This window comes from Heterodontus francisci, chromosome 19 (genome assembly GCF_036365525.1).
Source record: "Heterodontus francisci isolate sHetFra1 chromosome 19, sHetFra1.hap1, whole genome shotgun sequence".
NCBI classification, from domain to species: domain Eukaryota; kingdom Metazoa; phylum Chordata; class Chondrichthyes; order Heterodontiformes; family Heterodontidae; genus Heterodontus; species Heterodontus francisci.
Genome location: NC_090389.1, coordinates 11,262,266 through 11,275,009, shown reverse-complemented (window position 1 = coordinate 11,275,009; position 12,744 = coordinate 11,262,266). Strand labels below are relative to the sequence as shown.

General features: G+C 46.3%; 1 protein-coding gene across 3 annotated transcripts; it reads left to right on the top strand.

Annotated features, from left to right (window-relative positions):
- The first annotated feature begins 3,191 nt into the window (after positions 1–3,191).
- Positions 3,192–12,139, top strand: abhd14b (abhydrolase domain containing 14B). 3 transcript variants are annotated; one of them, XM_068051373.1, is made up of 4 exons: positions 3,192–3,267; positions 4,544–4,791; positions 6,006–6,247; positions 9,039–12,139. In XM_068051373.1, exons 2-4 carry the CDS (start codon positions 4,584–4,586, stop codon positions 9,219–9,221), a joined length of 633 nt encoding a protein of 210 aa, XP_067907474.1. In that variant the 5' UTR covers positions 3,192–3,267; positions 4,544–4,583; the 3' UTR covers positions 9,222–12,139. The 3 variants fall into 3 exon arrangements, with proteins under 3 accessions (XP_067907474.1, XP_067907473.1, XP_067907475.1); XM_068051372.1 differs by having other exon boundaries at positions 3,198–3,297; XM_068051374.1 differs by having other exon boundaries at positions 3,223–3,292.
- Positions 12,140–12,744: the final 605 nt, after the last annotated feature.

The following is a 12,744-nucleotide window of genomic DNA, read 5'->3' as shown; positions in this document are numbered from 1 at the left end:
AGCCATCTCTTATGCATTTGTGGGCTGCTGACTGCAAGATCCTTCTAACGTCTCTAGCAGAGCCCTGAAAGAGACAGAGGCTAAAAAGTTGAGGGCAATGGTGCCTCTGATAGCCACTGGTAAAGCATGGTCACCAGGTCTACTTGGTAGTGGTCTTGTTTCAACAGGCTGCAACTGTCTGTCACCACCTGAATTCAGACTGTGAACATCCAGAGACACTGGTGTTCAGACACGTCGAGGAATCTGATCCTCTACCTTTGTGCTGGGTATGGCCTCCTGCCAGCTGCACCTCTCTGCTCATCCTCTCTCATCTGTGGAGCTACAGGTCTGTGAGCAGCTGGCTGTTCCTGATGGTACTGCTGCAGTTGCTGGTTATCTTTGTCCTCATCTGAGTTCCAGTCTAAGGCAATGTAAGGGGACTCATGGTGATCTGATAAATCAGAGCTGCAAAGTGCACATCGTCCTCCAAACCTCCAATGTATAGATAACAGCTCCAAAGTATTTTTTAAAATCTGCAAAGTGTTGAATAAAGCTCCACAGTGTGCAAAGTAACCTTTCAGATTAAATACTGTGAACAAAGCCTTTCCCACATGCAGGTAGAAAGAAGCTGTGAGTACTTAGTACTTATTCCCATATTTCCCTGACATCGGTATATTCTCTTCAATTGCTTTCACTGGCAAGTTCCATAGAAACCCCTTGTCAACATTTCTCTAATTGAGCAATTAGCATATCTTAAGTGGCAACAAACCGCTCACCTTCAATCTGTGCCCGTTGGTTATCGACCCTTCAGACACTGAAAACAGTTTCTCTTTATTTACTGTCTAAACCCTTCATGATTTTAAACAATTCTATTAAACCTCTTCTAAGTCTTCTCTGCTTTGAAGAGAACAACTCCAATTTCTCCAGTCTATCCACATAACCATTCTAGTTGTCTGTACCCTATTCAAACCCTTAACATCCTTCCTAAAGTGTGCTGCCCAGAATTGGACACAATACTACCGCTGAGGCTGAACTAGTGTTTTATATAGGTTTAGCCTAATTTCTTGGCTTTTGTACTCTATGCTCTATTTATAAAGCCCAGAGACCCAGGTATTGCTCTGGGGACATGGGTTCGAATCCCACCACAGCAGAAGGTGGAATTTGAATTAAATAAATAAATCTGGAATTAAAGCTAGTCTAATGACGGCCATGAAACCATTGTCGATTGTTGTAAAAACCCATCTGGTTCACTAATGTCCTTTAGGGAAGGAAATCTGCTGTCCTTACCTGGTCTGGCCTACAGGTGACTCCAGATCCACAGCAATGTGGTTGACTCTTACATGCCCTCGAAATGGCCTAGCAAGCCACTCAGTTCAAGGGCAATTAGGGATGGGCAATAAATGCTGGCCTGGCCTGTGACGCCCACATCCCATGAACGAATAAAAAACAAAATGTTTTATTAACTTGTCCTGCCACCTTCAAAGATTTGTGCACAAACACCCACACCCTGTTCTTGCACCCCTTCAAAATGATACAATATAGCTTGTATTTTTGCTCCTCATTCTTCCTACACAAATGTATCACCTCATACTTTTTTGCATTGACTTTGATCTGCCATATGCTCACTCATTCCATCAGCTTGTCTTTGTCCTTTTGCAGTCTGTTACTATCTTCCTCAATGCTTACTACACTTACAAATTATCTGCAAATTTTGAAACTGTGGCCTAGACATCCCAAGTCCAAGTCATTAATGTATATCAAAAACAGCAGTGGTCCTAGTACTGAACCCTGGGGAACACCATGGTATACTTCCCGCCAGTCTGAAAAACAACCATTCACTACAACTACCTTATCCAATTTTGTATCCATGCTGCTGCTGCCCCTTTTATCCCACGGCTTCGATTTTGCTAACAAGCCAATTATGTGGTACATTATCAAATGCCTTTTGAAAGTCCTTATAACACACAAAACAGATTTATTCAGAAAATAGAAGCACATGGGATTAAACGGACGGTGGTAACTTGGGTATATAATTGGCTAAGCGATCGGAGGCAGAGAATATTAGTGATTGGATGTTTTTTTGCTCCACTTTTGGAAGGATGTTTTTCCTGACTGGAGGGAGGTATGCAATATGGTCCCCCAGGGTTGGTAGTAGACCATTAGTTTTCTTGTTAAATATAAGTGATCTGGATTTCAATACAGGGAGCACAATTTTGAAGTTTGCAATTGATGCAAAACTTGCCAATGCAGTAACTAGTGAAGAGGTTTGTAGCAGACTTCAGGAGGACATAGGCAAGACTGATGAAATGGGCAGACACATGGAAGAAGCAAGTTAATGTGGATAAGTGTGAAATGATGCGCTTTGGAGAAACAATGTTGAGACACAACATAATCTAAATGGTACTACTTTGAGGGAGTTGGGGGGTGGGGGTGTAAGAGCAGAAAGGACCTGGGGGTGCATATTCACTAATCTTTGAAGGTGGCAGGGCAAATTAATAAGGCGGTTAAGAAAGCAAATGGGACACTTGGCTTTGAAAATAGGGGCATTGAATACAAAAACAAAGCAGTCGTGCTAAACCTTGACAAATCACTGGTTAGGCCTCAGCTGGAGTATACAGTGTACAATTCTGAGTACCACACTTTAGGAATGATGTCAAGGCCCTGGCGAGAGTACAAAGGAAGCTCACCAGGATGGCACCAGGGATGAGGGAGTTCAGTTATGTGGGGTAATTAGAGAAGTTGGGATTGATCTCCTCAGAACAGAGAAGGTTAAGGGGAGTCCTAATAAAGGTATTCAAAATTATGAGGGGTTTTGATCGAGCAAGTAGGGAGAAAGTATTTCCTCTGTGAGTGGGTCATTAACCAGAGGTCATAGATTTAAAATAACGGGCAAAAGAACCAGAGGAGAAATGATGAAAAATGTCTTCACACAAAGGGTTGTTAAGATCTGGAATGCACTACCTGAAAGGGTGATGGAATCAGATTGCATAGAAACTTTCACAAGACAATTGGACATGTAGTTGAAGAAGATTCATTTGCAGGATTAGGGGGAAAATGCTGGGGTGCGGGACGAAATTGGACAGCGCTTTCAAAGTGCTGGCACAGACTCAACTTATGATAGATGCAAGTTGTTTCTTTTAGTTCATTGCTGAAAACATCCTGGGTCTGCTCATGGTGTCTCCAAGCAGCAGAGGGCGCTGGCGCCAGTTTCTCCACTCCTAATGCAGTTTCTCTTCTGTTTCCCTGAACTTGCTACAGGATCAGCAAAGAGACAATCAGCTGCAGACTGTGCGTATTCACATACTTTCAAAGAGTTAGGTTTGTGTAACTTATTCTTCTGGTGTGCTCAGTTTCTGTCACTTCAGCATTCGGAACACTTTCCTTACAATAGCAGCAGATGAAGTATAATGTGGGAAAATGTGAATTTATCCACTTTGGCAGGAAGAATAGAAAAGCTGTCTACTAGTTAAATGGAGCAAGTTTGCAGAACTCGGTGCTACAGAGGGATCTGGGTATCTTGATATATGAATCACAAAAAGTTTGTTTGTAGGTACAGCAAGTGAATAGGAAGGCAAATGGAACGTTGGTGTTTATTGCAAGGGGAATAGAATATAGAAGTAGGGATACTGCAGCTGTACAGGGCCTTAGTTAGACTGCATCTGGAGTACTGTGTACAGTTTGGTGAAAAACATTAGGATTGCGTTAGAAACAGTTCAGAGAAAGTTCACTTGGCTAATTCTGGGCTGAAGGGCTTATTTTATGAAGGAAGGTTCAATAGGTTGGGCCTTTCCCTTTTGGTGTTTAGAAGAATGAGAGGTGATCTTATTGAAACATATAAGATCCTGAGGGAAATTGATAGAGTGGATACTGAGAGGACGTTTCCTCTTGTGGGGGAGACTAGAAATAGGGGACACAGTTTAAGAATAAGAGGTCTCCCTTTTACGACGGAGATGAGGGGATATCTTTGCTCTCAGAGGGTCATTAGTCTGTGGAATTCTGTTCCCCAGAAAGCAGTGGAGGCTGGGTTATTGAAGTTATTCAAGAATGAGTTAGACAGATTTTTGAAAGACAAGGGAGTCAAGGGTTATGGGGGGCAGACAGGAAAGTGGAGTTGAGACCACAACAAGATCAGCCATGATCTTAGCAAATGGCAGACTCGAAGGGCCGAATGGCCTACTCTTGCTCCTAATTCCAATGTTCCTATGTAATGTCTGGCAATACTCAGTTTTAACTTACTACTGTTTGTAGAGAGTATTTTACTCTTTAACCCATGATGTACCTGCCCTGGGAGTGTTTGATGGGACAGTGTAGAAGGAGCTTTACTCTATATCTAACCTGTGCTGTACCTGCCCTGGGAGTATTTGATGGGACAGTGTAGAGGGAGCTTTGCTCTGTATCTAACCTGTGCTGTACCTGCCCTGGGAGTATTTGATGGGACAGTGTAGAGGGAGCTTTACTCTGTATCTAACTTGTGCTGTACCTGCCCTGGGAGTATTTGATGGGACAGTGTAGAGGGAGCTTTATTCTGTATCTAACCTATGCTGACTATTGTTTCTTGTTGCAGGATGCACATGCAGAGAATAGTGCAGTAACAGCCTGAAACCATGGTGAGTGTTGAGACTAAGAAAGGCACAGTGCAGCTCGAAGGACAGCAGCTGTTTTACCGTCAGACAGGACCCACTGAACAGCCCCCCAGGCTCTCTGTCCTGCTGCTCCATGGCATTCGTTTCTCCTCTGAGACTTGGCTGAATCTCGGTACCCTCCAGAAACTGGCAGAGGCAGGGTACCAGGCAGTGGCTATCGACTTACCAGGTAAGGAAACTGGTTACCCTCAACCAGCACACACATTGAGTGATCAGTGCAGCTGACAGGGAACAATATAGTCTGCACATATTGAAGGAGTGCGTTCCATTTGGTTCAATTCCTGTGCACACCCACACATCTCTCTGACAGTTCTTGGGATGTTGGCATTTACTGCTCATTCCCAGTGTAACTGAGTGGCTTGCTCGACCACTTCAGAGGGCAGTTGCGAGTCAATCAGGTTGACTAAAATCATATATAGGCCTGACCGGGTAAGGACAGTAGGTTTCCTTCCCTAAAGTGAACCAGATGGGTTTTTAACCACAATGCAACAGCTTTGTGGTCACTTTTAGTGACACCGCCTTTTTAACCTGAATTCAATTCTGAAATTGTCATAGTGGGATGTGAATCCGGGTTCTTTAGATTATTAGTCCAGTAACATAACCACTACACTACCATACCCATAAGTTAATAAGCATGGTGAGAAACAGCCTGTATTTTCTCCGGTTTTTTGGCTGTGTTGTCCATTCAGTGCTCCTTGCAGAGTCCACTGTCAATATGAAAGTCCCAGGGTTCACTCCCTCTGTTGCAACATCATCAACAAATTAGACAACAAATCGGGGTGAACATAAGGTAGGTTTGGAGGGTGAAAGCACTTCAACCCCTCCCCCACCACTCAGTTTGACAGCCTGATAACGCGTTGTACAAATAAATATATTTTTATGCAGCTGCACTCATCTGAGCAAGTCACCTGGGCCCTGTAGGTGTGGAAAGGCTTTAGGGAGTGCTGCAGAATACCCAGCCTCTAACATGCTCCAGTAACTTAGTGACAAATTGCTTTCTGAATCTTCTTGTTCTGACAGTTTTCTCCACTCCTTACCTGAAGTTCCACAGTCATCGAGGACCCTTCAGTACCTCAATAACGTGTCCATTTTGGCAGGCTATTCACCTGCAAGGAGTATCGCAGCTAATCCTGACCATCTTCAATCGACACCCACATAGACGTGAGCAGGACTTTCTCCCCTCTAGCACAGGGATGTTGAGCATAGTTATAGCACAACTTGGCTGCGGTCAATTAACTCAGCACAGCTTGATGATCGAGGTGAGACCTGCCGCTCTGGGCTGATCAATGCCATTAATGATGGACCTACTCTGAGGCTGTGTGTTATTCTGTGTTGTACATTCGAGGCACTCTGGCCAACTTTCCTTCTTTCTCTTCTCCCCAGGCCTGGGCAACTCCAACGAAGCCACGGCTCCGGCCAGTGTGGGGGATCTCGCTCCTGACAGTTTCCTTATGAGTGTACTGAAGGGTTTGGAGCTGGGCCCAGTTGTGATAATCAGCCCATCACTGAGTGGAATGTATTCACTGCCGTTCCTGTTTGGACACAATGATATGGTGAAGGGATTCATCCCCGTAGCCCCCATCTGCACTGAGAAATTCTCTGCGGAGCAGTACACCAATGTGCAGGTAAGCTGGCTCATTCACTAATAGAAAGAACTTGCATTTATATAGAGCCTTTCACATCCTCAGCCTGCCCCAAAATGCTTCACAACCGATTAAAGTGGGGTTACTGTTGTAAGAAATGCAGCAGCCAATTTGTGCCCAGCAAGTTCCCACAATGAGAGAATGACCCAGATAACCTGTTTTGTGATATTGGTCAAGGGATAAATATTGGCCAGGACACTAGGAAGAACTTCCCTGCACCTCTTCAAAATATTTCCATGGGAACCTTTACATCTATCTGAGAGAGCCAGCAAGGTCTCGGTTTCACATCCCAACTGAAAGTTTGCACTTCCGACAGTGCAGCACTCTTTCAGTACTACACTGGAGTATCAGCCTAGATTATGTGCTCAAGTCTCTGGAGTGGGGCTTGAACCTCTGCCTCAGACTCGAGCACGTGTGCTACCACTGAGCCAGGGCTGGTGTTTGTTATGCTGAATTTTAGTCTTGTGCATTAACTGTATTAAAATGAAGATTTTTTTTTCCAAAGTACAATGTCAGCCTTGTAGAAGTGGGGGTTATGTTCCTGGGCACTGCAGGTGTATTATAGTTCTGTATGCTGCTCAATTTTAGCAATGGGAGGGATTGCACTAGCCTCTGACACAATGGGCTGGATTTTACGCTGGGCGGACAAGAGCTGGCCACCGATGTATAAGTCGGTGATGATCGATTCCGCCTACCCTGGGGATCCGTCCCACATTTACAGGTCCCCGGGCTTTAATTGTTCCGAGGCAGGACCTCCACCCACTTGAGGGAGGAAGTCCCACCTCATTGAGCTGCTGGCCAATCACCGGGCCGACAACTCTTAGTCCCAGCAGCACCACCGAGAGCGGTGGCCACTACTGGGACTGCAGCCCAGCCAAGGACCTGGAGCTAGGAGTGAAGGTAAGTTGAGGTTACCTCGCCGAGGGAATCGGTCGGGCCCCGGCAAAGCAAGGGTGGTCATTTGGGGGAAAGGGGGCGTCTTGGGTCCTGGGGGTGGTTGGGGAGGCGGGGACAGCCCTCAATCGTCAGGGCCCCCCCCCCCCCCAACACCACACGCTGAGAGGCCGCCAAGTTTCACCTCTCCAGCACACCCGCTTGCCACGGGTCAAATCCCGTGGAGACGGGTGAGGGTCCTTAAGTGGGCGTTAAGTGGCCTGGGGCGGGCAGCCTGTTTTTCGCCTCCACCCCACCCCCCAGCCCATGTAAAATGGGCCGGAGGTGGGAGCAGGTCGGAAAGGCCTCCCGGAGCCTCCCACTCAATTTTACGCCACCATCCAGCTCGCTGGGATGGCATAAAATGCCAGCCAATAGCTGGGCAACCCAGTTCACAGGCCCAGTTGGGGTTCCAGGAGCCCCCGCTACTACACCCAACTCACCACTGAGTGATTGGCAGCAAGCTAATTGACCTCAGGGAGCATCAGCGCCCAATTCAACGATCATCCATTATCCACATGTACTGGACAGTGATCAGGAGCAGGAACCCCAGTTGATTTCCCCTCTCTCTCTGACCCAGTGGTCATTGGACAGTGATCAGGAGCAGGAACCCCAGTTGATTTCCTCTCTCTGACCCAGTGGCCATTGGATAGTGATCAGGAGCAGGAACCCTGGCTGGTTATTGTTCAACCACCACCCCCCCCACTCACCCCCCCACTCAACCCCCCCACTCAACCCCCCCCACTCAACCCCCCCCACTCAACCCCCCCCACTCAACCCCCCCCACTCAACCCCCCCCACTCTCCTCCAAACTCAGGGAGTGCTTAGGTTCTGATGAAAGGTCACAGACCTGAAACGTTAACTCTGCTTCTCTCTTCACAGATGCTGCCTGACCTGCTGAGTATTTCCAGCACTTTCTGTTTTTATTTCGGGGAGTTCTTAGATCAGTTGCATGGACTAGGGATTGAACCTGGGATGTTTGTGGTTCTCCATTTGCTGTGATACTTGATCTGCTCAACTATTCCACACCATCACTACCTTCTCAATGCAATTAAGGATGGGTAATAAACGCTGGCCTAGCCAGGACGTCCACATCCCATGAATGAATAAAACAAAATTCCCTCAATCTCTGCCATTGACCCCATCTTAACTTCCTGAAGCCCATGTGGCACCCCTCCCTTTCTCTGTAACCTCCTCTAGCTCCATAATTTATATCACCAAACTCTCTTCTGAATCTGGCCTCTTGTTCCCCATTCCCTTCGTCCCACTGTTAGCGGCTGCGCCTTCAACTGCTGAGGCCCTAAGCTATGGTACACCCTACATAGTCTTCTCCACCTCTCTCCTCCTTTAGGACCCTCTTTATACCCTATCTCTTTGACCAAGCATTTGGTCACCTCTCCTAATATTTCCTTCTTTGACTCAGTGTTCAACACTTTGTCTGATTATGTCCTGTGATGCACTTTCAGCCTCTTTTCTACGTCAAAGGCACTCTATAAATGCAAGCTGCTGTCAGTGTGGCTGTATACCTTTATTTGTAAGGTACTGGGGAAGCGATGTTAAAACTAGCAGCTCGTAAAATGGCTCCAAGTATTCCCACTATTAGAGTGATGAGAGATGCTTCTGCAAAGGGCCCCTCTACTAATCGGCTAACTATACTATGAAATAAAAGCAAAATACTGCGGATGCTGGAAATCTGAAACAAAAACAAGAAATGCTGGATTCACTCAGCAGGTCTGGCAGCATCTGTGGAAAGAGAAGCAGAGTTAACGTTTCGGGTCAGTGACCCTTCTTCGGAACTATGAACCCTGGTTACTGATTCATGCTTTACCTTTTTTGACAGACCCCAACGTTGATTGTCTATGGTGAGGAGGACAAGCAGGTGGGAGAGGCGTCATTCAAAAATCTGAAAAACCTGGCCAACCACAAGGTGCACATTATGAAAGCAGCACAGCATGCCTGTTACCTCAATAACCCTGAGGAGTGGCATCGCACAGTACTGGAGTTCCTGCAGAGTCTGTCCTAAATCCTCTCAGACACGCACTGCACCAAAAAAATTACCATTTATCATTGATTAATCAGCACACATTAAGTCAATCACTTATTAATATACCAATCAGAAGAGACTTTGTTTAGTGCCTGCTACCTTTCCTCCAATGGCATTACTGATTTTATTATTGCTGTTCCAGTGAATTAACCAAAGAGCAATATTGATTGAAAGGTTGTACTTGTTGAGTCCACTGTCGGGCTGGGTGTGTGTGTATAAGAAGGCTGCTTATGCATTACACTGAAGGGCTCTCGATGGGTACAAACTGTTCACAACAGGAATTGGTAGATCTTTAATTTGCATGAAATGACAAAGGCAATGGTTTTGAAGGTAAAATACACCCCCTCCCCATCCCACCCCCCAATTCTTTGGGCACTTTTATCTATTCTCCTTCTTGATTTCTGGGTGCCATAGATCATCTACAGTTAAGAGTGATGTTGGGCAATAAGCCCCACTGATAGTACTCTAGAACTGCCTGTTGTGAGGTGCCCCAGTGACCCTTACACATGGTCATCTGCAGTCTTTGCCCACCCTGGTTGAAGTTGGCCAAGACGATGTATGGGAGGTTGTTCAGAGTGTTGACAGCAGCAGCTGAGCATCATGGAAGATGGTGTTAATGTGTCTGTGGCCTGTGTAATTGAGGTCACTGCTCCAGATGTTACAGCTGCTGACATTAGCTTCACACCAGTCTACACCTGTTGATCTATAATGTGGGTCATAGGGGACAGCAACATACATCTAGGTGTTGGACTCCTTCAAATTACTCACAAAGCCATCTAAAATCCTGTGTATGCAGCCTGGTGTTGCAGGGCTGTCTGATCTATAGCTGGTTTACTGAAGCCTATGACCCCAGACAGCTGGAGGAGGGGCACTTGGTGGGTTGGGCTTCCAGACAGGACTGCCAGGCCCTTGTCAATGCCTCCCCCTGTTATACCCCTTCTCATGGGTGCTTACTCCCTCGCTTGGTGCTATCTCATCCACGTCAATACCCAAATTCTCTTGAGTATAAAAGATTAAGGGTGATCTCATTGAGATATTTAAAATGATTCAAGGATTTGATAGGGTAGATAAGGAGAAGCTATTTCCTCTGGTGCAGGAGTCCAGAACAAGGGGGCATCCCCTTAAAATTAGAGCTAGGCTGTTCAGGGGTGATGTCAGCAAAGACTTCTTCGCACAAATAGTGGAAGCATGGAACCCTTTCCCCCAAAAAGCTGTTGAGACTATTAAAAAGTTCAAAATGGAGATTGATAGATTTTTGTTAGGTCAGGAGATTAAGGGATATGGAACCAAGGCCGGTACAGGGAGTTAAGATTCCGATCAATCATGATCAAATTGAATGGTGGAACAGGTTCGAGAATGTGAATGCTCCACTGTAGTTCCCGTGGCTCTAAATGTCCTGCAGTGCCCGTCTCCGTGCTGGTGCTTGGTTGCAGTGAGACTGTTGATGGTGCATTGTTGGTGAGTGGAGCCTGATCTTCTGCTTCACCCTGGGACTTGGTTGGCTTCCCTCCATCCATAAAAAAACGATGAAACTTATTTCGTACGCAAACATACGTATCCACTTTGTTTCACCAACAAATGCAGCATTCTGCAGTTGGCCACCAGCTGTACATGTAAACGGATTGATGAGCATTAACACGTGTATCAGAATTACTGGATTATCATTGGACATACCAGGGTCTGCACCAGCCTCATGAGGCCCAGAGCCTCCGAGAGGCTCCCTCCCAATTAACTGGACAAGGCTGATTTCCCAGAGTTTTCCTCAGGAGAATCTACCATTTGTTCCAGTTGTCATATGTCAGCCCTATCTAGAACACTGAAGATTATAACCGAGTGCTAGTGCTCCCACAGATTCATTCAGAAATCTTTCATTTGCAGAATGTGTAACAAGTGACTGTTAGAACTCAGTCTCCAGGTTAACAAAGGGCCTGGGCTCAAAGCACATTTTTTTTTCCAGAACAGAAACTGAACCATGAAAGAGCTATTTCAACTCACCATCCATATATGGTATTTCCTAACAATGTGGAGGTGGTGGCTGTTGCTGGTGGGACGCCTACCCGGGGCCCAGTAGCGTCACTGGATCCAGGCTACAGGAAGGTCAGGATGGGAGGGGTCTCGCAGAGTGGGGGTCGCAGGGGAGGGGGTTGTAGGAGGGCCATTAGCAGGCCCCCCTCCCCGATGCCGGGTCCCTCGTTCAGACACTAAGTGCCTTTTAACAAAGGATTCCTCCTCTCAGGAGCTGGGAAGCAGCCCACATGGTTTTTCTTGCCGTGCTTCCCATGCGGCGACAGGGCTGCCTGCTGCATCGATAATTGAGGTGGCGGCGGTGGGATGAGGCCCTCAAGTGGACATTAATTGCCTAGTTAAGGGCCTCAATTGGCAGCGGGACGGGAAGGCAGTTCAGAGGCCTTCCCGCCTTGGACTTAATTTTGGCAGAGGCAGGAAGGTGGCAGGGTCCACCCCACCATTACCCCACCTGATTTTATGCTCTCCCCACCTTGGGGGAGAGCATAAAATTGCCCCTCAATGTCTAAATTGTCACTACACCAGAGTACTGTGTTCCTGTTCTCACCAGTAAAATTAAAACAGTAAATTAATTCATAATTTTTATGCCTTTGTAGAAAAAGAAATCTGAACTTAACTCCATATATGGCCATTCTTGTATGTATATATATATATACTGCTATATTACTGCTGCATTCTCCTGCCTTGATGATTTCTTGAGATTATGAAACTTTTTCTGTACCTCCTTTCATTGCACAACATTGTAACTGTAACATCGGCTACTGTAATATCTGATTTGGTGCCAACCAATATCAAAATTTGATCATTCTTTGCGGGAAGGGTAACAAACCTTGTCTGTATTACAATAAATTGTGATTTTTATTCCCATAAAATTATGGTGGGCTTGGTTGATTTGACATGTTATTCACCGCAGTAAACAAGTTATGTAGCAGGAGACAGGATGTACATGCAGGGCTGATGGGTCTCATCCAGGCACTAAACAGAACAACACTTGAAGGGGACTCTCCTGCAGAGTGAAGGAGGTGAAAACGCTGCAATTGTTCAAAAAACAATTAGATGGAACAATGGGGGGGGGGGGAGTTGTAGGGTGCTTCGGATGGATGAACAAAGATGGGATGATGTCCTTCCTCACACAGTATGACCCTGTGAAAAGAACTCGAGTCATAGTGCCACAGTGGTTAGCACCGCAGCCTCGCAGCTCCAGCGACCCGGGCTCGGTTCTGGGTATTGCCTGTGTGAAGTTTGCAAGTTCTCCCTGTGATCGTGTGGGTTTCTGCCGGGTGCTCCGGTTTCCTCCCATAGCCAAAGACTTGCAGGTTGATAGGTAAATTGGCCATTGTAAATTGCCCCGAGTGGTGGTAGGAGAATTGTGGGGATGTGGTAGGGAATATGGGATTAATGTAGGATTAGTATAAATGGGTGGTTGATGGTCGGCACAGACTCAGTGGGCTGAAGGACCTGTTTCAGTGCTGTATCT